At 42.5% G+C, this 27,043-nt stretch overlaps 1 protein-coding gene across 2 annotated transcripts in view; it reads right to left on the minus strand.

The window, feature by feature from the left end:
* The window catches only part of LOC128782511 (V-set domain containing T-cell activation inhibitor 1-like), a 38,704-nt gene extending 14,959 nt beyond the window's left edge, over positions 1-23,745 (minus strand). For both annotated transcript variants that reach the window (XM_053932895.1, XM_053932888.1), the window contains exons 1-4: positions 23,623-23,745; positions 21,261-21,364; positions 918-1,000; positions 449-501 (exon numbers count right to left, since the gene is read on the minus strand). In XM_053932895.1, the coding sequence (XP_053788870.1) occupies positions 449-501; positions 918-925 (61 nt within the window). In that variant the 5' untranslated portion in view covers positions 926-1,000; positions 21,261-21,364; positions 23,623-23,745. The remainder of the gene's footprint in view (positions 1-448; positions 502-917; positions 1,001-21,260; positions 21,365-23,622) is intronic.
* Positions 23,746-27,043: the final 3,298 nt, after the last annotated feature.

Here is a 27,043-nt window from a genome sequence, read left to right on the forward strand (position 1 = left end):
GAAACTGCATCTTGTATAAAGTTCTCTCAACAACATGTACTAGTTTGTCCTTTTCATAGGGAAGATGGTATCTAATTCATGTAATGTCAGAAAGTCAACTCTGCTAGAACTGAGCGGATGCAAGATGGTTTGGGGTTGTAAAGGATGAGATTCCAAGTAATCTTTAATATTATTAAAGTGGCGGGGTACTTTTAAGGATGTGGCAGGATAAACTTTATAGATAAAGATTTATGGGTCTGAAACACCTTAAATTTGAAAACCACTTATTTTGGATACAGAAGTTTATCTGAGGGTTATGACCTGTACTCCCAAACCTTGGACTGTGATGAGATACATGCAAATCAATGCATTCATTTGCTCTGTTTTGCTCCAAGATTCTGCTTGCACCTTGTGTGTTTGCATGTAAATGCCTCTGCAAATTCCTAGGTGTGCACTATGGAATATTTACCTCTGGGCAGAGAGGCAAGCAGTAAGCAGGCAACCATCCAGAGAGCAGTCTCCCTAATGAGAAGGAGAGAGAAGAGAGAGAGGTCAAATGCTTTGTTAGAATGCTAGAGCAGAGATCAAAGACCTTTTCTCTGGTGTAATTTATGCCATTTTCCCAAGCTCCCTCATCTGTGAAGGTAATTTGGATATGAAGCTGGATGGGTTGGAAACCCTGGCTTGTTTTGCCATCTAGTCATGGTGTGGGTTTTATCTGCTGCCTGTAGAACTGAGGTTTCTCAGTGTTCATGATGGGACAAGGCTTCATTTGCCAACACCAGACCTGTACTTCCCTCTTGCCTTCACACACAATGCTAATTGCATCCATACAGTCATAGTTTGATCTTGAGATTATTTTCTGTTGGTAATTAAATGAAATTCCTTCTGTTCCCAAACTTCAGCTCCTTCACAGCCCAAGCAAAAGCATAGCTTACCATTTCATTTTTGTGCCTCCCAGCCCTTGGGAATCTGTCCCTGTCAGGAGCTTCACCAGATGCTTCAGCTGCTGCTTGTGTCTCTGCAAAAGAGTGAAAGGCTCTTAATTTTTGTTAGATGTGCTCCTTATAAGGCAGACTAGGTTATTTATTGCTGCTTCATTTGCTGTTTTCTTTCACTTTGTGTATGTAAAACACGGTGTGTTATTCTATAGTTTCTGGGTATGTATCATTTGTAGTCTGTGTATGTAGATTCACAGTGTGTTTGCTTTGGCATACACTCTTGCAATACAAATAATGTATTTTGATGTGAGTCACAAGCCCTGCACTGACTAGCTCTCAGCCTGGTGAAGGGATTCTTGTTCTGCAGCCAGCTGAGAGCAAAGAAAGTGGAGAAACCTGATGTGTGTTGTATTTATCAGGAGGTGTAGGCACCATCCTACAAACTGCTAAATACTACCAAAGCTGCACATCTCCCAACAAAATAATAAGCCTGTAAGGAAAATGAAAAGAGTTTCTTTGAGGAGGCTTTTAAATCAGGTACTTTCTTAGGAAAAAATCCAAAATGCAGCAGGAGTGGAGATGGGAACGAATGTGGAGTTTGGCCTTCCTTTTGCCATCCTCATAGGATCTTGTAGATTAAGGAGTACAGATATCTGAGTGATTGTTCCTCTCTGTGTGCTCCAGAGGTGATTCTGATGGTGGAAGCAGTGGTTTAGCCAAGGTTATCTTCCCACTGAGGAAGCTCTGTGTGGGGAAGGTGCTGGTGCTGTTCTCCTGGGTGCTGTTCCTGGCACAATGTGGCTTCCTGGGGTGAGCAAGACCTGGATTTGTGTTCTTCCCTCTCTGCTCATGGCCAAGCCCTGCTTATGAATTGTTCAACAGCTCCTTCCTGGGGCAAACAAAGCCATTGTTGGCTTTTTTGAATTTACAGCGTGTCCTGCCTGTCTCTGCTGGACTCCTGTGGTTGCCTCCCTCCCCACTGAGGAGGTTAATGTTTTGGGCAAGGCTATACATTTATGGGAGTTTATTCCATATTTGTTTCCTTCCTGCCTACCTGTTGTCAATGAAACTGAGGCACTGATGGTCATTCCTATCACAGAATCATTTAGGTTGGAAAAGACTTCTGAGATAGTCTAACATTTGTCAGCAGACCAGAGTGCCATGTCCAGTTGTTTCTTGAACACCTTCAGGGCTGCTGACTCCACCACCTCCCTGTGCAGCCCACTCCAATGCTTAACCACCCTCTCTGTGAAGAAATTCTTCCTGATATCCAGCCTCAACCTCCCCAGGTGCAGTTTGGGGCTGTCTCCTGTCATCGTGGTTGCCTGTGGCAAGAGAGAAGAGTTTATCTGCCCTCTCAGCTTTGTGCAGATGTTCCATTCCACATAAGGCTGCCAAAATACCAAGGAGCAGACTTGCTCTGCTGGGCCAGGCTCCCCAGCAGCCTTTCCTGTCAGGCAGCAGCGAGGTCTCTGGCCATGCTGAAGGTGCTCTGTGGTACTGTGGCCGTGTCCACTCTCTCTGTACATATAGGTGGTCCTGATGATAATCTCCTTATTCAGAAATACCTAAACATTTTGGCATGTGTGGCCAGCTAACAGGCCTTTTTAAAGGTGCAGTAGCAGCAGACAGGAATGACCCACAAGGCAGAGCTCCTGAAAGTTGTATAATTCTTCTGGAGGGTCAGTCATTTTCTGACAGTTTTGATTCTGACTCCAGGAAAACCAGGGTGGTTGTTCCAGCACAGCTGGTTGGTTTGTGTCCCTGCCTTTGGCTGGCTTCCTCCCACAGAGTCCCTGTGGAGTTTCTGGTTCTCAGAAATGCCTCTTTGGAAGTTTTGGACTGGGGAGTGACTGAGATCGGAGTTGAGATACCAAATTGTGTCTGAATTGTGCATGTTGAGCTCTCTTGCCATCCACGAGCTGGTGTTACTTCCCTACTGAAGTTAAGCTTGAGCATAAAGAGAGCAATGCGGGTCTTTTTTTAAGGAAGCAGAATCAAACCACAGGAATGCTTCACATGGTCTAGCTTCAGTACTGTTTAGTTGAAATAACATTTTTTTCTGGTTTGAGCTGATTTAACTTGATGCTCCTAGTACCCTAAAGGAGAGATCTGTTCCTGTCTGTTTAGTTGAGCTGGTGTAAGATGTTTCATGCACCATGTGGATAAGCACTTAAAAACAGTTTCTATTTGATATTTCATTTTTCTTATTTTCTATTTCTGGTTTAAGTGAAATGGAAGTTTGGAAACTAACAGTTTTTTCTTTCTAACTTTATTTTTCAAATATAAAATTTGACCCATTTATTGATCATTTAAATCAGCTGTAGAAATTATTTAGGACTTTTTTTCCAGAGGTTAAAATAATTGAGTAAGGCTTTGCAATGAATAATCACTTCCTGAAGAATTCAAATGCTAATTAGTAACTCTTTAACATGCTAGCCTACCTGAAATAACTAAGGCATTGGGTGCAATTAAAATATATGATTAAATTGTAAAATGTATGATTAACTTGTAAAGCACATGATTAAATTGTAAAGTTATTATCTTGATAAGCTTTGTCATCCAACTTTTGTGTCATATGTGCAAGGCCATGTATTGAGCACGCTAGCTCAGCCTGCATTAAAATAAAATTAATCAAGTAGTGAAGTAACCAGATGTTCCCAGTAGAATAGCAGGAATCTGTGTTCCAAAGCAAATAGATTCCAATTGTCCCTTTCCAGTTCAGGAGGGCTGGGGTGAAAAACTGCTGTCGAAGATATAATGCTCTTGGGAGCACTAAAACTCTCCCTGTGTGGTGACCACAGAGTGTGACACTGATATCAAAGTGGCTGTGAACTAAGTGGGCAAGACAAACTGAAGGAACTGATTTGCTTTTTTTCAGCTCTTCCACTTCACCTGGCACCAGCCAGTGCTGGCACTGAATGAATGGTCATACAAGGTGGAGAAGGCAGCAGTAATTATGAAAGGATTAGCCAAAATCACCTGGCAGATGAATGAAGGCCTCTGCCAAGGTGGAAGCTTCTCATTGTGTACTTGGCAAAGCTTGGTAGCTTAGTCACTGGTATTTTTTTCAAGTATGTGTTTCATTCTCCTCCCTCCTTTGCATACCTTTGGCTTTTGGATACAGATTTATGCAAAGTGACTGTTGTTACTGGTGCTTGTAGGAGGGTGGGGAAGGCATCTTTCTCCATGACTTTGTGAAGTCCTGAGTGTACCCTAAGCTGAAAAATGCCACCTTGCTATTCTTTACCCACATCAAGGCAATTTTCTGTCATTTCTCTCATGTAACCACAGTTACAGTCCTATTGCCTTTAGGTAAAAGCCATTAGTTAATAGAAAGCTAATGAATGAGTTTGCAAGTGGAAATTACAGCCTGGTTTCTTAGAGAAAGTTTTATGATGCAACAGCCTGTACCGAAACTCTGTGATTACTTCTGGTCTTATCTGAAAGCATAAACAAAGTGAGGCATCATTTACAGGCCTGTCCTATAATTAGCTGAAGGAGAAAGATTTAAGACATCTTGGAGAGGGATACGTGCTGATCCACAGTCAAAAAATGACACTGGCTTCCTCTTCAAGGATTCTAGGTTTTGAAATTGCCCTAATTTGAAAGCTGTCTTCTGGAGGTTTGTGAGTGGCAGCAAGTGTTTCTGTAGCCACCCTTGTGGCTCAAGGCAGTGGAAAGGAGCATCCTCTGCTTCCCTGGGGGACTGCCTGGGGCTTCAGGCTGCAAAATGTGCTGTGGTGACAGCTGAGTCTTGGATTGGGATCCTTATCTCAGGTGCCAAGCTGTGGGTGGCTGGCCTGGTTTTCACATTTGTTTGTTTTAGCAGACTTCATAAAGTTGTAATTATCTGGATTTGCCCTTATCTACTGTGCACTGGGGCTCTGTGTATTCCGTGCATGCTCCCTCCCTGTGCTGCAGTCACACCAGCCCAGCTGTGGAGGTGGTGGGTGGGGTGCTGCCTTTGAGCTTTCCTGTGTTTCCCCATGCTGCTGGAATTTCCCATGGCCTGTGTAAGGCTTGTTGTGGGCCACAAATAGGCTCTGGGGACTGAAAGATTATCAAAGGCATTTCTGATCTGAAAGGATTTTCCTTCTTGGGAGTAATGAATGAATGGTGATGGTGCATGGTTTGCTCCTGGTGGAAAGCTGTAGAATCAAAGAATCATTAAAGTTGGAAAAGTCCTTTAAGATCATCCAGCCCAACTGTCAACCCAGCACCACTGCTATATTTGCCACTAAACAATGCCCTCAAGTGCCACCTCTACATATTTTCTGACCACTTCCACAGATAGTGACTCCATCATTTCCCTGGGCAGCCTGTTCCAGTACTTTACAACCCTTAAATTTTTTTTCCCAATATCTAATCTAAACCTCCCCTGCAACTTGAGGCTACTTCTGATCCTGTCACTTGTTGCCTGGGAGAAGAGGCTGACCCCCACCTGGCTACAGCCTCCTTCAAATAATTGTAGAGAGTGATAAGGTTTTCCCTGAGCCTTCTGGTCTTCAGGCTGAGCATCCTCAGCTGCTCCTCACCAGACTTGTGCTCCAGACTTCTTCCCACCCCTGTTGCCCCCTGTTTGCTCCACTGTACCACATACAGGTCCTGCAGCAGGAACTTAGAGCTTCCCTGGCTTTTAAATAAATAGCTTTGGTAAATAGGACTTTGTGTATGGAAATAAAATGTGTAGGGAAAACAGGAATTTCAATTTATAGTGGATCAGTTTCCAGAATTCAAGTGTAAATAAACATCTTCCCAAGGGTTTGAAGGAAAACAGCAGAACTCTAGAGGTGTCTGGCCAAAAACAGACTGTGTGTGACCTTGCAGACTTAGCAGACTGGAAGCCTTGGGAAACTAGACGGTGTTCTTGATTTCAGAACAGCCATTCTAAATAGCTCTCAGACTAAACTGGTCTGTGGCTTTGTAAAATGAGAAGAGTTTGGTGGCTCAGGGGACTGATGCTAAAAGTGGCACCTTTCGTTTCAAGTTTCAGGGGGGAAGGAAGCACGCTCTTGGTATGAGTGAACAGAATTCAACCCTGAGCAAATGATGCTACAGTCGTGTGGTATTTGGTGGCTTCAAGTTAAGTCTGGTCAGATTGAACACTCAGATGGTCTAGATCCATGGCACCTATATTTCCAGCTGTTATTTCTGAGAAGTTTTGTTTGCCATCTGCTCTACTGCCTTGTGTGAAAGCAAATCCAAGAATGAGGAGGATTTTTGTGCTCGTTCCAGAGGGATGTTGTGTCTCTGCTGCCTGAGTGTTAGGCAGTTTGGCATGACATCTGTATGTAATTTGCCTTAGTGGGCCCTCATCCCATTCTCTTAAGACATGCTTTATTCTCTCTGTGAAAACTTTTGTGTCACATTTAGCTTTCAAAGAGAATGCTGCTGCTGTATGGCAGGGCAGTGCCTTCCATTTGCTTTCTTCCTGTTGGAAAGACTCTTGGCATAGGGAGGGATTTCTTCCCTCTAAATCTCTAGCAAGTGTTCCCAGCCCCACCTATCCTGTCTTCTGTGTCCTAAGCCCTCCTGGGCCCGAGTTCTGCGGATCTGACACTCCGTGGCATCTCAGGAAGCACAGCCTAAGCAGTATGAGGTGTATCCCCTCCTTGACCCTCATGCTCGTGGGTGAGATTTATTCCTTGTGACTGGTGGTGTGTGGTGGTATCGTGCCCTTTGATGAAGTGTCTGGAATTAGACCAAAAAGCCATGGTTCCTTTTTGTAAAGTCCTTCTGACAGGTCCCACAAAAGTTCTTCTTTTTCTCAATTCCTTTTTGCCTTTCTGAGAGTTTCCACTGCTCTTTATCTTCCAGTTCCAACAAAATATTTTTTTCCTCTTTTGGTGAATAAATTGTTCTTCCCAAGAATAAAGATCTCTTCTTTCAAGAGATTACAGTTATGTGAAAAAGGCATAGGTATGTGAGGCTTTACCTTTTAGGAAACTGTAGCCTTAAAGAAGTAGCTCCCAAGTGACATTGCAGAAAGACAAGGGTTCATTCAGCTGAATCTATGTTATGTATTTTTTCTTATTTTGGAGGCAGTTCCTGCCTGAACATCTGCTTCTAGTACTCCCAGTATCATGGTTTATTTTAGTGTTGTTTAACCTACAGAGGTATTGTAGGCTGGAGTGTTAACATGGAAATAAGGATTTAATTTTTTTTCTTCATTTAGGTCTTTTTTTCCTCTGGCATCTGCTCAAACTAACCCTTAAATCAGTGGTATTGCCTGACTCTGGAGTACTCAACAACGAAGCAGCTAAGCTGATCCTTAGATTGAATTATGTAAAGAGTCCTGGAGGCATTATTAATTTAACTGATAACAGTGACAATGTTTGGATTAATACAACACTGATCAATACTAATACTTTTAAAGTGGATGATCTGGAGATATAAAAATGAGACCTAATTTTGAAGAGTGATGATCCAGTCTGAGTTACTAGCATCACTTTGGAGACCTCAACTTCTGTGCAAGTGTGCCATAATCTCTGAAATGATTACTTAGCCTTCTTACTGACTGGGTGTGTGTGAGGTTCTTGCTAGATACAAGCTGGGGAGGAACTTATTGGAGTAGGAGAGAAGATGGGCGAAATAAAAATGCCTCACCCATGAATTATGTGTTAATTATGTCAAGTGGTAGGAATTCCTGCATACAACTCCTTGTAAGACAGATACAGGCAAGAAGGACCAAAATGGATTGAAATATGGGTTGGGAATTTCTTGCATAGTCTGGGTGTGGTTGGCAGGTATTTCTCCTTGCTTTTTGTCTCATGGTCTTTCTCTCCCATTGTAGTTACTATTTGCCTTAAAGGGCTTTGTGCCACCTGGATTAGAGATTCCCTATGTGAAATAATTATGTCTTGTTAAAAATGAGGATGGAAGCCTAATCCTGTTTTTAGTCTCTTACTTGCAGAAACCTCCCTACACTGAAATATCTCCACCTAGTTTAAATTTCTGCAAATAGTTTGCAGCTCCATCATTCAGTGGGCTGAGCCCCTCTGCTTGCATGGAAGTCACACAATTATTTGAGCTCTGCCTTTGTCACTAAGCTCCCACAGAGGGACAAGGTACATGCACAGCTAGACATGTGCAAGGCTGGTTCAGGCTTCTTGGAAAAACAGAGTAAAGAGGGTATTGCTGCCTGAAACGATGGAAAAGGCAAGAAAAACTTAGAGAGGATGTAGCTTGACAATAATTGAGTTACTGAACACTAAGTAAGAGCCCAAAGCGAGGATGGATGAGGTTCTGAGCAGCCCAGTCTAGTGGAAGATGTTCCTGCCCATGGAGAGGGGTTGAAATGAGATGATCTTTAAGATCCCTTAAGACCCAGACCATCCTGTGAACAGTATTGAGCTGTTAAGATTGTAAAGCTCCAAAATTATCAGTTTTATAAGTGTAGGTTTTTTCATGTCCTGTCTGCATCTACCTTTCACATTGGGCCAGGATTATAAAACCCCCTTGGTAAATGTTATCAGCCCAAGGAAGGAAAGAGGAAAACTCCCTCCCTTGGAAGTTTTGAATTCAGGTAGTGGATGTAGCCTAATCACAAGGGAGAGGGAGAAAGGGAAATTCTGGGGGAATTTCTTAGGAAGCAGAATGGAAAACTATTTCAGGCTCAAGAGACTGCTTTGAGCTGACAGAATAGTCAATACATGCCTTTATTACTTTTGTTTGATGCCTTATATAGGAGGAAGTGTAACACACTAATGTCAGAAAATTTCTATTCTCCAAAATGACTTTCCAGCCCAATACTGTGAGAGCAGGGAAAATCCTGACATGCAGATATTTATTTTTGCTAGCAAGAAGCTCCAGGATTACCAGTTTCTTTTCCTTATTGTGATTCCTCTCTTCCTTAGCTATTTTTATTTATATAATGTCTCAAAAAGAGGTTCTTTCTACAGGATGTGGTTGTTTGTGATACATATAGCAATCCCACCAAGGCTCAACAGTCAGTTTATTTTTTTTCCTCTATCAGACCTGTTAGGACAATATATCTCATCCCTAACTTGTAATGCCAAAATAATTGTACTTATATTTCCTATCAGATGAGAAGAGGAAGAAGCTTGGACCTTCAGAAAACCTTTTTGTTCTACAGGAGGGAGTTAAGTACTCATCAACAAGCTGATGAGCCTCAATGAGGCTATTTAGTAAATGAGGCTAATTAGCAGCCTATGCTGTTGAAGCTGCTGCACTGGATGTGGAAATGCTGTGAATGATGGGTCTGAAAATGGAAGTTCAGGGTCCCAGAGTGAGAGGAGAGAAAGACACTGAGATTAATCAAGGCTAGTGTAACTTTTTTTGGCTCTTCCTGGAGGATAATGTTCACTTGGGACTGAACTGACAGAGTCCCTGGCTGAATGTTTGTACACCTGGAAGATAAACCCTGACAACAGCTCCTCTGAGCAAGAGAAACCACCTGAGTCACATCCAGTGTTTTTCTACTCAGCTACTAAATGCAGTTGTTTGAACATGTTTATGAGCAACTGTTCATCATAGTTTTTATAGACCTAGAACAAATCCTGGGGCCAATCAATTGATAATAATCAGCTCGCTGTTCTCAGAGCTAAGGAACCAAAAGCAGCTGGTCTCTGCCTGAACTGGTCTCTCAAGGAGCATTGCTCTCTTAAAGTGAAGGTGTCTGGGTTTTATTTGAGATTTGTTTTCTCACAATTCTTGTAAGCAGACCTGCAACTGCAATTTGTGAGAACTTTTCAAGGAGAGAGGAGCTGTTTACAGAATAACTTTTCCCAAGTAATTCATAGCATGTACCCAGTACCAGTGGTGTGCTGGTGAATTATCTCTGATATTTCTGCAGGTTCCAGTGGTACCTTTTTTATGCAAGGAAAAAAACAGATGAGTAAATAATTAATAAATGGAAAAGCTGTTCATTTCTCCAGGAGCCCAACTTGGCTTTTTCCACAGATGCCCATTGTAAAGCACAAAGTATTCATGCAATACTTTGTACTAGTAAATAGAATATTTTGTACTAATCCTAGTGGTTCAAGGACTCTTGAACCAGTGACAAAAATAAGACTGAGACTTGCCAAATATTGCAGGTTTAAACCTGACCCCCTTTTCCCCATGGAATTGCTTTCCCAACCCCTGCTTTTTGAAAATATTTATGAAGCTGAAGCCTATACAGTCTTTTAAACCTAGCTGCTCTGATTTTGGAGCAGAAAGCTTCCAGTTGTATGGCTGTGTTACAACCAGGGTAATATTAATGTCCAGTTAACTTCTGTTTGTCAGAGATAGTTAAGAACAGGATCCCAAGCACAGGCCCTTAAAAATGCCTGTAAGCACTCCATGCTTCTTTTGCTGATCTGTAAATGATTGTTCCAAGTGCAGAACAGTCATCCAGAGATATTTTGCCCAGGTGCTGAAGGACTGTAGACTTCTGGCTTCATAGCTGAAGTGGAATTTTTTTTTTTTTTCAGAAAATGTCTGTAACAGTAAATTTGTGTAAATAGGAGAAGGAAGAGTGGGGATCATAAACACTTCCTGCAGGGCCCATGCTCTGGAATGTTTCTCAGTGTTCTTAAAGCTTTCAGATCTTTTAAATGCCTGGTTCACATTTAATTCAGCCAAATGATTTTTCTATCTGGGGCACCCATCTCTCAAGCATTGTGTAAACATGATCAGATCTTGTCTCATTCTTGTCCCACCAGCAAAAGAGCAATTTCTGTTATTGGTGCAGTAGCATTAATAGCATTTTTTTACCCCTGATGCTAATCACAGCTGCACAGGGAGGTGCTGGCTGCTTTTCAAAGTAAAAGGCTTGGGGTTTGGAAGCAAAGTAAGGAACTCCTCCTTTCTTTTGAACCTGTCTGAAAGACCACTTGTGTTTTCTTCCTACTTACAGGTTTCTGCTCAGAACCGTGGCATGAGAGAGAGGTGGCATTTTCCCCCCTACCCTTTTCGGACAATACCCTATACTTCCCATGGCTGTGCGCGTGTAAATTAATTTTCATGTTACCTGCTCTCTCCTTTAGATCCATGTGGGGACCTACTAAAACTTGTTTCATTAATATCTGTGCATGTGTCTCAGTGGGGAAGGGCTGTGTGTTACTTTTGATTTTTCTGTGGTGGTTCAGTGCCTTAGTTTTCCTGTTGGAGACTGTAGGACTCCAGCAGGATTTTTTTTCTTAAATGATCTTTTAAATGAAAGCTGTACTTGGTTGAAGTGTTGCTGTTCTAGAATTGGAAGATGACCAACAGCTCTGGTTTTAAAAATCCAAACCCAGCTCCTCCCATTCCTGGTCTCCCCTTTCCCCCAGTGGACAGTAAAATGTCCCTTCCCCCCGGAGAAAGCAAAGGAACTGTGTAAGATGGAAGCCACAATTTCTTATGCTGTTACATTTCTTATTGCAATTTCTTTCTGTCTTCCCTTTCCTACTGCAAATCAGCTCTTGCAAGCCCTTATCTGGGGTACCTAGGAGAGAGAATAGAAAATCCAGCTACAGCAGCATTACAGATGGTTTTACAGAGGATGAATTTAGAATTGAAAGATAGCAACAGCTGACATAGAAATGTTTTGCATTGGATGTTGCATTCCCTAATAGACTGTGTCAAGGGAAGGCAAACTGTTGTTCCATAACTGCTGTGAGAAAAGTGCACAGAAGTGCATAGAAAGGGCAGATGAATTCTGGTATGGGTTTTCTGATGTCTCCTGATGTTAATGCTTTTGCCCTCTAACACATATTCCCTGGACTCAAGAGCTAACTTTACAGAACTGTCTTAGTTTGTCTTAGTTTTGTCTTTTCTCTTGCCTTGAGAAGAGAATCTCTTTGGAGTTGTGTGTTTTTTTTTTTTTTTTTTTTTTTTGTTTTTTTTTTTTTTTTTGTTTTTTTTTTTTTTGTTTCCCCCCCCCCCCCCCCAAGATTTGTTAAAGGGCTAGAAGGGATGTTGGGGGGAAGAGGGAGGAATTAAGCAGGTATTTTGCTTGATCCAACAAACCTTACTCCTCTTAAGAAACCAGGTTGTGAACTGTTAATTACATCTTTGTGCAATTGGCTGGTGCTTTGAGTTGTGATAGAATGGGAAAAGTTAAGCCAGTCCATGAACTTAAGAACTGAAGATCACAACCCAATATGTAAAATTATTATGGCTTCCAAGAACTAGGGGGGAATATAAGTATTAAAAATTACTGACTTTTAAAAAAATAGCCTTTAGTTTGCTCTTCTAAGGTGAAATGTTTTGGTGAGAAGGGAGCTCTGGTAATGCACTTTCATTACTTCAGAGGGTGCTTATTTTGGTTGTAGCCACATAACCCTCTCATCAGTATGTTTAAATCCAGAGAGAACAATACTTTTCATCTGAAAGTAGGACACAGCTGAAAGTAGGCTGGAGAATGAATATCTGACATCAGCCAGATGGTGTCAGGCTAATAAATTCTGCCCAGATGTTGTGTTGCAATAACATCTGGTGGCCATCGGTAGTGGATGGCAGGGTCATCCTGAGGGGGCCATAGGGTCACCCTGTGGGCTGTGGTGGAGGTCCCTTCAGATATGGCCCTGGGCCCAAACAAAGTACCTTAGCAGTGAGTCACTGGATCCACTGTGTGAGATTGTTTCATAAAGGAAACTTTCTGGCCATGCAGGCAGCTGCATCTACAGCAGGGGAGCAGCACATGGGGCGCTGCTGTCTTGTCTTTTTTGCAGTATAGAGTGCACCAAAAGAAATCTTTCTCAGTGTCAGAGATGCCAAACAACATCTGTTTTAGATGCTTATGCTGTTTGGAGCACGTTGGTAAGCAATGACTTGAAAAGAAAGAGCAGCAGTTTGTTAGAACCACAAGGTTTCATGCTATGAAAGATCAGCCCGACCTCTTTGTGGTTCTACACTTTCAATGTAGGAAATCCCCCTGTGAAAGTTTTAGGTGAACTTTGTTTTGCAGCCTATTTTCAACTAGCCCCGAAGTGGAAGCTGAAGGTGTGAAATGCAAGACCTACATAAGGCTTGAAAATTCAGCAGAGCATTGCACTGACCCACAGTTGGGTCTTTAGACTTTGCCTTCCCCCAAACGACTGAGCCATTTCCTTTCCAAAACAGCAACATTTACCTTTACCAGTGCTGTTGAGAGGTCTTGGCAGTGCTCTGACTGAAGCACTACTTGCGTGACATCTCCTGCTCCCAACACTCATTCTTACTTCCCTTAACTCGTGCTCTTTCCTTTCCACTGATTAACACCCTGTGAAATATCTTCTGATGCTATCTCACACCAGATTTTTTTTTTCCCCCCCTAGGATGATCCAGTACCTGCTTCTGCAATGGCAGGAACAGGTTGTAGCTCCACAGTTGTGATCTGGTATCTTGGTAGCTGCAGGAGTTGTTTCTGTCTCTGCAGTGCTACAGACACAAATCTCCTCTGCACAGTAGCAAGTGCCTGTGGCACATCTGCTTTGGCACCCTCTGAGCTCTTGGCTGGAGTTTTGCACAAGTGATGACTTTTGCATCGCCTAGATAACAACTGTTCTTTGGAAATCCATGAAAAAGTGGGTTGGAGCACTGCAGTGATTGTGTCTGTGTCAGTGATTTTGGAAACACTGTTTAATCAGTGTATTATACGGCCGCTGATTGCTGGTTGGGTGCCATCACAGAAACGTGGTGGGATGACTCGCATAGTTGGAGCACTGCACTAGATGGCTACAAGCTCTTCAGAAGAGACAGAAAAGGGAGAAGAGGTGGAGGGGTGGCCCTTTATATTGGGGAGGTTTTGGATGTCATAGGTATTGAAACTAATGATGACGAAGTTGAGTCCCTATGGGTAAGGCCAACGAGGCTGACATCCTACTGGGGGTCTGCTGTCGTCCACCCAACCAGGATAAAGAGGTGGACAACTCATTCTATAAGCAACTGAACAATGTTTCAGGATCATCAGCCCTTGTTATTGTAGGTGACTTCAACCTACTAGACATCTGATGGGAACTTAATACAGCAGAAAAACAGCAGTTTTTGGAAAGAAAAGTTTTTAGAGTGTGTGGAGGATAACTTTTTGTCACAACTGGTGGGTGAGCCCACCAGGGGAGGGACTATGTTGGACCTGTTGTTCACAAATAGAGATGGACCGGTGGCTGATGTGGAGGCTGCTTGGGGCACAGTGATCATGAAATTAAAGAATTCTCTGTAATTGGTGAAATAAGGAGGAATATCAATAAGATCTCTGTGTTGGACTTCTGGAGGGCGGACTTTGGCCTATTTAAGAGATTTATTCAGAGAGTCCCTTGGGAAACAGCCCTTGAAAACAAAGGAGTCCAGGAGAGATGGGTGTGCTTCAAAGCAGAGATCTTGAGGGTGCAAGAACAGAATGTCCCTGTGTGCCGAAAGATGAGTCGACAAGGCAAACGTCCAGTCTGGATGAGCAATGAGGTTTTGAAAGAACTTAGATATAAAAAAGAGATGTATCATCTTTTTAAGGAGGGACTGATTTCTCAGGAAGTATTTAAGGGAGCTGCTAGGGCATGTAGAAAAAAAATTAGGGAGGCCAAAGCTCAGTTTGAACTTAACTTGGCAACTTCTGTTAAAAGTAATAAAATTTTTTTTACAAATATATTGATAGTAAAAGGAAGGGTATAACCAACCTCTGTTCCTTATTGGATGAGGTAGGCAACCTAATAACTAAAGATGAGGAAAAGGCCGAAATGCTTAATGCCTTCTTCGCCTCAGTCTTTTTGGTAAGACAGCTTGTCCTCAAGACAACTGTCCTCCGGGGTTGGTAGGTGGTGCCAGGGAGCAGAATGGTCCTCTTGTTATCCAAGAAGAGGCAGTCAGAGAAATGCTGGGACACTTGGATATTTATAAACCAATGGGACCAGATGGGATCCACCCCAAGGGTGCTGAGGGAGCTGGCAGATGAGCTTGCAAAGCCACTCTCCATCATTTATCAAGAGTTGTGGCTCACTGGTGAGGTTCCAGATGACTGGAAACTGGCCAATGTGGTACCCATTTATAAAAAAGGTAGGAAGGAGGATCCTGGTAAGTACAGGCCAGTTAGCCTGACCTCAGTACCCGGTAAGGTCATGGAACAGTTCATACTGAGTGCTATCACACAGCAGTTACAGGATGGCCAGGGTATCAGACACAATCAGCATGGGTTTACAAAGGGTAGGTCATGTCTGACCGACCTGATCTGCTTCTATGACCAGGAGACCCTGCTGGTGGATGCAGGAAAGGCTGTAGGTGTTGTCTATTTAGACTTCAGCAAGGCCTTTGATACTGTCTCCCACAGCACACTCCTGGAGAAGCTGGCAGTCCACAGCTTGGACAGGAGCACTCTTTGCTGGGTTAGGAACTGGCTGGATGGCCGGGCCCAGAGAGTGATGGTGAATGGTGCAGCATCCAGCTGGGGCCAGTCACCAGTGGTGTCCCTCAGGGGTCTGCACTGGGACCAGTTCTGTTTAATATTTTTATAGATGACATGGATGAGGGCATAGAGTCCTTCCTTAGTAGATTTGCAGACGACACTAAGCTGGGAGCTTGTGTTGATCTATTGGAAGGAAGGAGGGCTCTGCAGAGACTTAGATCGGTTGGATGGATGGGCAGAGTCCAACAGCATGAAGTTTAATAAGTCTAAGTGCCAAGTTCTACATTTTGGCCACAAAAATCCCCTACGGAGTTACAGGCTGGGGACAGTGTGGCTGGACAGTGCCCAGGCAGAAAGGGACCAGGGGGTGCTGGTCAACAGCTGGTTGAATATGAGCCAGCAGTGTGCCTTGGTGGCCAAGAAAGCCAGTGGCATCCTGGCCTGCATTAGGAATTGTGTGACCAGCAGGAGCAGGGAGGTCATTCTTCCCCTGTACTCAGTGCTGGTAAGATCACATCTTGAGTGCTGTGTCCAGTTCTGGACCCTCAGTTTAGGAACTTGAGTGCATCCAGAGGAGGCAACAAGGCTGGAAAGGGGCTTGGAACACAAGCCCTGTGAGGAACATTTGAAGGAATTGGGGTTGTTTAGCCTGGAGAAGAGGAGGCTTAGAGGTGACCTTACTGCTCTTTACAACTTCTGAAGGGAGGCTGCAGACAGGTGGGGTTGGTCTCTTCCACCAGGCAGCAACTGACAGAACAAGAGGACACAGCCTCAAGCTACATCAGGGAAGGTACAGGTTGGATATTAGGAAGAAATTTTTCGCTGAAAGAATAATAAAGTAGTGGAATTGTCTTCCCAGGGAGGTGGTAGAATCACCATCTCTGGATGTGTTTAAAAAAAGACTGGACATGGCACTTGGTGCTGTAGTCTAGTTGAGGTGTTAGGGCATAGGTTGGACTTGATGATCTTAGAGGTCTCTTCCAACCTCATGATTCTGTGATTCTATGATGTGCCTTGGAGCATAAAGGACAGAAAGATGCACTGGTTGTTCTAGCCATGCCAAAAATCAAGGAGGTGTGTGAGTGGAAATATCTAATATCACTGAAGAACTCTGAACCCTTGGATGTCTTCTTCTGGGATACCAGAGAACCAGTATCATTCATGAGGCCATCCATAACTGAGCAGATGGTTATGGCTGTGTAGTGTCAGGGCCAGCCTTCTCAAAGGTTTCTCTGTTCACATTTCCTAGTCATGACAAAAATGTTGAGCATCCAAGCTGTGATAACTTTTAAACTGGTTACTCACTCTCAAGCTCCTCTGATATTCTCTGCTCTAGTGATCTCCTAAGGTGCAAATAGACCTAAATCAGAGACAGGATCTCAGCTTTCTCTCACATCATACAAGTTGAGAACTGTAAACACCAGTGGATAGCCCTGTTTTCTGTGAAAGCAAGATGTGTAGAGTATCAGCTGAAGGAACTGTGTTTCTATATATGTGAGAGATCATTGTTTATCTCTAGGTTTCTCTAGTTAAGTCTTTTCCTTAGAAGAGACTACATTCCTTTATTCTATTCTTGCACAGAATGTTTAAAATAGTAGGCTAAATACTTTATTATTTATTCATGTGCAGGTTAGAGGCAGAACCATATCTGGCTGGGGTATTTTGGCATCTTGTAGTATGCTGTGGATATTTTGTTTGGATGGAAGGGATGTCTTTATTTGCATGTCTCAAAGTACTTGTCAGTGTGTTTCCAATACAGTCACATTCTCATAAAACACAATATTATTCAATGTACAGCTGTTGCTACCAAAGTAAACAATTGATTTTTCTGCTTTGCCATCAGATTCTGCAGAAGCAGGCTCTTCTGCGAGATGTCTAACAAAGCTGTAGCCAGCAGGATTTTTGTCATTGCAATGTGCTAGCCAGATGTAGCAACTTTTACTCTAGACAGATGTAACAACTGAGTGGGTCTTCCCTGTTCCCACAGCTGGACTGTCTGAATTCACATCCTCTCTTGCTACCACCTCTTCATGAAAACCCATCTTTTCGATGTGCCCAAGGCTTGAGTTCTGAGTATTTGTGGTAAGAGATGGCCAGACTTGGGCCTTCAGAAATGACTAAACTTGAGGTGAAAACCGCACAGAAACTTTGATTTGGCAAGGTAGGACTCCTCCTCCAAATTGTCTTTGCTTATTGGTAAAAAGAGCTGATGCATTCAATGGGAACTTGAGTGATCCTTGATAGAATGTGACAATTACCTACTTCTTACTCAAACTGCATCTCGTAACTTCATCTGGGGCAGTGGGGAGGGAGTGTTGGGTCACCTACTGCATCCCTAACTCTCAAAGGAAAAGGGATGTGATGTCCTCAGATGGGAAAGTACCAAGTGCTAATTGATTAGTTATGGCATTGTGCATATTTTACAGGCGCTGCCAAACATCTTGAGGCCTCATTATAGTGCAGGCAAACAAAGAATTGTGTTTGCATCTTTAGAGCACTATGGAATAGCGTTAAACATTAAACACTACAGCTGCCCTTTCTGCAGACACAAATGTCCGTTTGTGAGAATGTCATGGAACAAGTTGGGTTTTTTTCCTCCCATTGCTGTAACATTTGTGGAAAGTTAACTAGTAGTTATTTGGTGTGATTTGTCCTGTGCTTTAATGGACAGTTGTTAAACAAAGTAGTAGCTTCTGGGTTCAGTCCAGGGGAGAAATTATTTATAGGAAGCACTCAAGGTATGTGAAGTTTACATGACCTAGTTTTGAAGCACTTGGAGCACTCACAGAAATCTTCTCTAGATGTTAAAATGCTCATCTCATATTTGTGGTTCAAAGCCCTTACATTCCTGTCCTGCTACCAGATGGGACTTGAAGAGCCTTGTTAAGTTTGTATCTTTCAATGTCCCAGATTGTGAGGAACTCAAAGTTGACCTCGGTGCTTCTAGGACTGTTTATTTAGAGGACTGAATTAAGAGTGTTACATGTTGGCCTTTTTATAATCACTCAAGCTGTAAATCGTGATTTGAGAGATTGAATTGGCTGCTGAAGGGCAGTGAACACCTCAGAGCAGCTCTGAAACATAACACAGGTTTCAGAAATTGAAGTAATCCTATTTCTATGCAGTTTTTCAGGGATGACAAAATGTCTGGGCCTTCCAGCCCCCATTCTGGAGCCACCCAAGATGAAATACTTGTCCTGTTCTAACCTGAGCAAGACACAGGGTATCTCTGATCCACACCTTGCTGGTAGGGAGTCAGTGATGAGTTTGCCATGATTTGTGCTACCTCCCTGAGCTCTGTCTCTTACAGTTGCTTCATCCCAAAATCCCTGCATTTTATGGCCTGCAAATGTAAGGCACATTGGAGCTGAAGTTTCCATTTACCCTTGGAGATAATCCTTGGCATGAGGGCTATTTCTGAGTGGGAACTTGTTTGTGCATCTCTCAACACAGAAGAGTAGGAGAAAATTGGAGCCAAGCTAATAAAACTGTATTTTAACCAAGGCTATCCTAAGTTAGTTCCTTCTGTCCCTTCTGAGGTGTGGGGCACATTTGTGGTTGGGCTGAGGCAGGGACACTCTGCCAACCACATCAAGCCAGCAAAGCTGCACTGACTGGGACCAGCTCGTGCAGGACCCAACTCAACTCTGAATTGACTTGTTCAGCTTCAGTGAAAGCAATATTTGGAAAACACCTGTAATAAAATGGCTTCATTCCATGGCCACCATGAAAATTGTAGCCACAGTGAGGTTTTCAAAAGGTGAAATTAACTGTGTGGAGGATAATCTTTGAGGACAGAAGTTTCCCATGAGGAAATACAAAGATCCCCTAGACAGGCCTACCATACAATCCTAGCTCTTTAATTAGATGTTTTGCTTTTGGTTTGAGACTCTGAAGGTTTCATCCAGGTACTTGTGCAGCTCTGTCCTGGTGTCATAAAAGGAGTTTGTGCTCAGCAAGGCATTGCTGCTTTCCTTGGCTTTAATAGGTCCCAAGTGTGGGACCAAGCAATGTTTATGGAATTAGGCTTCCCCAGAGTACACTTACTGGATAGATGACAACACTCTAGTACAAATAACACACTCTTTTCTGCTTCATTCCTCTGTGGTGAGTGTAGAAATGGGGGAGGATGTAGTAAAATGTGTTACAGCACAGGGATTTATATGGGTCCGAGGGATGAAATGAAATTAAATTCTGACCCCTGACTCTCTAGTTTGGCATAGCTGTCTTGTAGAGGGAACCTTTCCAGGAAAACCTTTTAGCCCTAAAGCTTTTAATTTCATGCCTCTGCTCCCTTTCCCAGCAGAGGATTTAAAAAATACAAAAGATGCAACACAACATGGGGACCCCAGGGAGCTTTCACTCCCATCCTCACATGTCATTGCACACTTTCTTGTCAAGAAAAAATTCTTCCTCATCTTAATCAAATCATTCTGTAAAAGAATATTGATTTTGTTACAGGAGACAGTAGAAGCTCTGATAGATTCTTCTCTATAAATCCTATCAATGTGGGCCTTTAGATTCATACAGGGTTATGCTTTGCTTTCAAAAATCTCAGAGCAGTATAAGTACAGTGCTACCTATAGTCCTGGCAGCTGCCAGAAAAACTTAGCTTGTAGCCTGAGTCTTCAGAAGCATCACTATGGGTGACTGAGTGAGGAGTGTATGGGAGTGAATTAACCATGGAATGGCCCTTGCTGGATCTGTGGTAGAGTTGGAACAGTGACAGTGGTGACACTCCTGTCTCCATTTCTTCTTAACTTGTGGGTTTCTCAAATGCTTCTGGGCATCTCCTTTTTTCCCTTCATCATTGCTACCGCTATTTAAAGAAAATGTCATCCTCTGGATAATAAATTGCATTTGGGTAAGAGGAACAACCAAGTTTAAGCTGGTCTGCCTCAAAGACGTAGTATATGGAGTTCTGTATGCTCTTCCCTTTCCTGATGTCAAAATAAATCAGTCCTCTTTGGAGACACAATGGGAAGGATCTGCTTGGCTCTAGCTCTGATCTCTCTCTGTGCTGACAGCAATCTGGCAAGACTATTGATAAAGAAGCTGAAAGCAATTTTTCTTTCACAAAAAAAAATCTGGTTCAGAACTTAAGCACATGACAAAGTATAAAATGGAGTGCTCAAATGTTAGAATAGAAGCCAGATTTGGAGATTACACTTAAATGCACTTAGTTGAGAAATGTGTTTGGACTGTATAACTAATTAATTATATTCATAAAGAGATGGGAGGCAAAAAAAAAAAAAAATCAAGCAAACAGTAGTCTCCTTAGCCTCAATTAGTGTGCTCTTTTCAGCAGCCTTGCGAGGAAATTATAAGTGGAATAAAATAATATGGAAAATGGCATGGTAACATATGCATGAAGTGGTGTGAGGGGAACATACATGCAAAACTAAGTTGTAGAAATAATTTAAAAATTAGAACCCTATAGCTTATAAGCCATCACAGTTATCTAGATGAATAATTTGCCTGTTTTCTCCATTCATCCCATTCTGTAATAAAGTTGATTTTTCAACTACACCAAGCAAAAGCTGGATTACACCACTTACCAGTGTTCTTTTTTCATAGAACAGAACTGAATTTGGAGTGAAACTTTGGATATTGGAGTGATGCAATTACTAACTCCCCTTCAGCACATGGAATTCATGCCCATGCAATGCTGCAGTAAGACAGCAGCACTTCTCTGGCTCCTGTTAGCACAGGCACCTCTGCTCCACACCTTGCTCTGGGGTTAGGATTTGCCCCAAGGTATTGAGGTGCTGTTTGAAAAACATGTGAGCAATGTGAACTGAAATCAATGAATGGAAGTCTCTAAAGGCTCAGGCTGCTTTGAAAAATATGACTGCAGGTACATTCACAATGTATACACATCCCGAAATGCCCCTGAAAATTATCAGTGTCCAGTGAGATACGCTCAGTGAAGTATGTTCACAAGTGTGTGTGTACTTAATGCACTGTAGCAGAAAAGTATCTCGCTGCTCAGAGGACAGTTTATATGCATTTTCCTTTCCTCCCCATATTTCTCTCACCTGTTGAACCAAAGCTCAGTCATGGACATGTCCCAGCACCTGGACTGTCACCTTTGGTGACTGTTCAGGGATGCTCAGCTTCCAAAGGAGGCAGTTGCTTTGTCCTGAGAGGGAGGGAAGGTTGTAACACAGTTCAGAAAAGGAAAGTGAGAAGGGTGTGAAAGACAAACCAGCTAAACTCTTTCAAAGGATTCTGAAGTACTTGTCATAGAAGCATAGAATGATTTGGAAGTGACCCTGAAAGATCATCTTGTTCCAACCCCTGGCCATGGGCAAGGACATCGTCTACTAGACCAGGCTGCTTGGAGACACATCCAACCTGGCCTGGATGCTTCCAAGGATGGGACATCCACAACTTCTCTGGGAAACCCATTTTAGTGCCTCACCACTCTCACAGTAAAGAATTTTTTTCCTTATGTGCAACCTACATCTACCCCTTTTCAGTTTAAAATCGTTGTTCTTTGTCCTGTCACTACAGGCCCTGGTAAAAAGTTTCTTCCTTACCAGCCCCTAAAAGGCCCCTCTGAGATCTCCACAGAGCCCTCTCCAGGCTGAACAACCTCAACTCTCTCTGCCTGTGTTCAGAGGAAAGGTGTTCCAGCACTGACTGTTTTTGTGGACTTCATCTGGATCTGCTCCACCAGGTCTCTGTTTTATGTTAGCAGAAAACTGTAGATGGCATTTACCATGATAAGGTGGGAAATCCAAGAAGCCTCCTAAAGAGGCTATACCTTGTGTGTTGGCTTTTTTTTTTTTTTTCTTAAAGAATATATGGTTTTTTCTTTTGTAGAGTGAAATGTTCTTCTCCCACCCATCCCTCACCTCCCATGGACCACTGAGTGGCTTCTCTGGAGAAAATTGTGCAGAACTGGTGACTTTTCTACCAAAAAATCAGTCTCCTGAGTGTAGTATACACCCATGCAATCTTTTTTTAAGGCTTTCCCAATTGGGGAAAGCCTATCAGAGATTTTTTTTTGGTAATACTCATTTTGCCAAATATTTCAATAACCTGGTCTGTATTACAAGAAGAGCACTTGGAGCTGAAAATTTCCTGTCATCTCCTTTCCCTTTCCAGAAATAGATAAATAATTTCTCTGGAATGAAAAATCTGTGCTGATTTTTACCTTTGCACTACCTACACTTGTGTTACCACGATAAACTCCAAAAAATGGCAAGTTTTTTGATTTAATGAGAACTGAAATCTATAGCTCTGTCATTTCACTTCTTCCTCAGGATTCACTTTTAGTCAACTGGTAAAACATTTCCATTTGGCTTTCAAAAAGGCAAGATTATCTAGCATGAGCTGGCTCTTGAGGGGGTCTGAGTTCCAGGTTCACATGGAGGAGGTGTGAGAAATTGGACTTTGTGACATCTCTTGCTCTGTACTTTTCCCAGATGTCTTTCTCCTACTTTCCTCTGTCCCTGCATTAATTTGGTGGGTACAGCCCCCTCTAAAGGCAGCAAAAATATCCTGTTATAGGGACTGGCATGTACATCTATTGCTGTATAGTTTTTGTGGTTTGTTTTTTAATTAATCTTATATAAATCTGTCAAAACCAAGGCACCAGGTTTGTCTGGAGTCTATTTGTGCAACAGGATTTTTTTTTTTTTTTTTTTTCCAAACTCCACCACCACTTGTAATAGAAACCACGGTGACTCAGTTTGGGAAACCCCTCCTGTGCAGTTGTTTGCTCTCTTTCTAGTCGTGTCACTTTTACACTTGACTTCTTCACTACCTGCAGCCTGGACCCTGGGACCTCTTGCCTTCCTTTTTGGCTGCTGTTACTCTCTGCCATTGAGAACCTGAGAAGTTACCTAGAGCTCCTTTTCTGCTAGAATGATGAACGTCTTGAGCCTTTGCTCTTGCTCAGGTGACATTTTGAGGCAGAAAGTGTGATTTGATTGTTTTCAACCTAGTCTTCTCTGAATTTCACAAAACTGAGACTCCCTGTTCAGTCACTTCTGTCAGTGTGTCACTTTAATGACTAAGGAAAAGCAAAAAAATAAGAGCAGAAATAAAGGCAAAGCAGTGCTCAGTGAGAAAAGTAGTTGGAAATGCCTTTTGTTTTAGTGGTGGGCTTGCTCTCCATTTTGCACACCCCAGCTGGGAGCCAGCACAGGGGAGAGCAGTTACACAGCTGGGAACCCCCTCAGTCTGTAGTTTTTCCTCTCTAGCAAACTGTCGCTTATGACAAAGAAAAAAAAAACAAACCCCAAGCAAAATCCACAGTTTCTTTTTCATTTTTTCCCATGGAAACATCATCTGAACCAAGTGTAAAAGACCTTAGCCAAACCCCGTAGCCCAGATACTGTAATTTTAGCACTTTCTCGTCCAAGATAGAAAACTCGATCTCTTGCTTACCTCTGTGAAATCTCCCTGTGTTCCCTCTGCACGTGCTGAGATCCAAACGTGCTGCTGCAAGGAGCTTCTGCTGTGAATGAGGAAGTGTGCTCTGGAGCAGGGCAGGATGTGAGCAGTGACTCAGAAATCAGGGACTGTTTCTCCAGCCAAGCTGAGGAATAAATGGAAATATTGTCGGCTCTCACCATAGCATGTGCAGCTGACGTAAGGTCTTGCAAGATACCACTTCACCAATAGAAAAAGCTCAGGAACATCTACCTTTGATCTTTTCCCAGAATTTAGCTATTTATGATAATGCAGCCTTCAGGTACTGCAGTTCCTTCTAGAAGGACTGCCTACCTTTTGTCTTATAGTTAAACATTTCTTCTTCTTGTCTATAGTTAAACATTCACACAATGAGCGTGCTACTTGAAAATGTTCATAACAAGGATTTTGCCAATGTTTCTGAAACTATTCTTGTCTCTCAGCTTAAGCAGGCACTTGAGACTTTGCTTAATTCTTTCTATTGAGGAAAAAAAAAATTAAAAAACTTGTATCTTAAAATTAGTTTTGACTGATATTAATGTATTTGGTTTCCTGTACAGCTGAACACAGAGGCTACCCCGTGAAGTTTCTAAGCAGAAGCCTTTCTTTTTCTCCTCGAGAGCTCTTGCATCTCACTGAGCTGTGGGTCTGGTATGTCTGCTGTTGCATTTCATAAATAAATGCATGTTTTTCTTTCAATGGGCATTTGCTGCCAAGGGCATTTCTAGGATGGGTTTTTTTTGCACATAGCTACATAATTGCACAATTCAGCAATTGTGGAAAAATATATTTTGTGTATTCTGTTCAACACTTATTCAAACTGCTAGTTTCTGGGTAATCTCTCTTGCATTGAATTGAATCCTTCTGACATCTCCCTTTGTTTACTTTACAGATGTGTACACACACTTCTTAATGCACTATTAGTGTTGAACTTTACCTTATATAAACATGCCATAAAAGGCATACCCATTGATTTGAAGTATTATTAAAAAGTATTAAATAATAATTACTCTTAAAAATAAATAATAGTAATACAACCACTGTTCTCATTCATCTCAGCTCCTCCTCTGCTTGGATTAAGTAGAGAGCTTGCTATTTAATCATGCTGGATGATTTTAAATATTAATATGTAACACTCTTACAAAAAAAAAACCCCTTAAATGTTAAAATAAGCCTGTTTGGTTTTTTTTGGTTGTTTTTATTTTTTGGGGCTTGTTTGTTTGGAGTTTTTTGGGTGTTAAGCTAGAAGTTAAATAATTGAAAAAAGTCTAGAAAATCATATTTCATTATACTAGAAAACAAACAAAGCCACCACACTCTACTTAATTGTTTTAACAAAAAGGCTTAGTAAATCAGTCAGCTTCATGGTAATATTTCAGCAATATGTAATTTCTCACTCAAATTGGGCTGTAATGGGCTCAATGGGCTCATTGTCTCCTGTGGCAGTGATAATCCAGAGTATTTCCTGAGGCACTTCACTTTTGGAAAGCTTTGAATGTCTGATGCAACTCATATTTAGATGGGTGGAAGACAGAGCCGAGGAATAAACGTCTGAGTTTGTAGAAGTTATTTTCTCTCTAGCACGGAAACGTAGAAGTGGAAGGCTTCCAAGACTAGAATTCCTGATGAAGTACCAAAACCATCTATGGCTGCACTATGTCAAGACAAAGTCATATTGGTGGGTTTTTTCCCCTCATGCTCTTGAGAGCTACTCTTCTGGAAGATCCTAATCCTCCTCTGAGAGCTCCTCTCACTACAGCAGAAGTATTGTCCAGGTTAACTCAGTTGCTGGAATCTGACTCAGAGGTGCTATGTCCTGCTCCAGATAAAAGAAAATCACTCCATAACAAAGTTTAAGGATGCGACCTTAATGTTTCATTGGCTAATTCCTTCTTTACGTGCTTTGAACAAGCCTAAATTTAAACCATGAACTGAAGTAATTGCCCTGTGTGTCCAGTGATTTCAACAGCCTTTTCTGCTACATCCCTTTAAAGTCCTATGTCTTTAAACACAAGTTTTTCTTGTGTTTTGTCTTCCAAGTGCCCTGCTTGGAACCACCTAGCAAAAAAAACTCATGAGGATGGAAAGGTTACTGTGCTCCAGCTTTGTGCTTAGATACCCTCTGTGTCTTCCATTCTTTTTTCACACTATTGCTGTCCTCCCATCTTGCAGGAGGAGGTAGCAGATATGGATCACTAATGCATTCTTTCAAAACCCCTCAGCATAACAAAAATACAGGAGCCACAGACACCTGTGGTTGTTTAATAGTCTGGAGTGTGAAGGCTGTGGGTCTGGTGGGCATGGCCATACAGTTTTCACTCATACTGATCTGTGGTGACTGCTCACCAGGATAAACCTTTCCAGTGTGTGGTTGAGCTTTGGTCTGGAGTTGGTTTTTGATGGGGATGATTTTTTTCCAGGCTCATCAATGTGACAGAAGTGAGGTGCTGTGATTGCTCTGTGCTATGCTGAGTGTAGTCAAACATGGAAGAAAATTAAGACCTTACTGACTTATAACTGTTTATCTTGACAGAAAGAAAAGACTGAAATAAATATTTTTTCTCTTCCTACCCTTCCTGTTCTTTCAATATTGTGCTATTATACTTAGCATGGGTTGAGTGACCTGAAGGAGAGTGCTGTTATGGCTATACTCTTTCAAAATCCAGTCATAATTTTTCCACAGTCACAGAGTGGTTGAGCTTGGAAGGGACCTCTGGAAGTGATCTGCTTCTGCTCCCCTGCTCAAGCCAGGCCACCTACTTGATTTTCAGACAGAAGATCAAGTGTGTGTGCCCATTTCCTCTGGGTGCTACTGAAGAGAGCCTGGCTCTGTCCTCTTTGCCCCCCCTGGAGGTATTTCCATACACTGATGAAATCCCACCTGAGCCTTCTCTGCCCCAGGCAGAACCCCAGCTCTCTCAGCCTTTCCTCACAGAAGACGCGCTCCAGTCTCTTAATCATCTTTGTGGCCCTTCACTCTGTCCCCTTTAGATTGAAGTATTTGCTGTGTGGGGGAGCCCAGAACTCCAGAAGTGGCCTCATTAGTGCTGAGGAGAGGGAAGGGATCACCTCCCTCAACCTGCAGGCAATATTTTGCCTCGTGCAGCTCAGGATGCCTTTAACCTTCTTTGCCACAAGGATACAACGCTGACTTGTGTTCAGTATGGATCCTTTTTCTTTCTCTTCTTGAAGACAGGGGTGATGTTTGGTCTTCTCTGCTTCTCTGGCGCTGCTCACAGTTGCCATCATCCTTCAAGGATTATCAAGAGTGGCCTTGCAATGATACCTGCCAGCTCCCTCAGCACTCATTGGTGCATCCCATCAAAACCTTGAATGGCTCAAATTCCAGTTGGATTTTGGCTTTTTTAACCGTGTTTCTGCATGCTCAGACAGTGTC

The sequence above is a fragment of the Vidua chalybeata genome, chromosome 2, assembly GCF_026979565.1.
Source record: "Vidua chalybeata isolate OUT-0048 chromosome 2, bVidCha1 merged haplotype, whole genome shotgun sequence".
In the NCBI taxonomy this organism is placed as follows: Eukaryota; Metazoa; Chordata; class Aves; order Passeriformes; family Viduidae; genus Vidua; species Vidua chalybeata.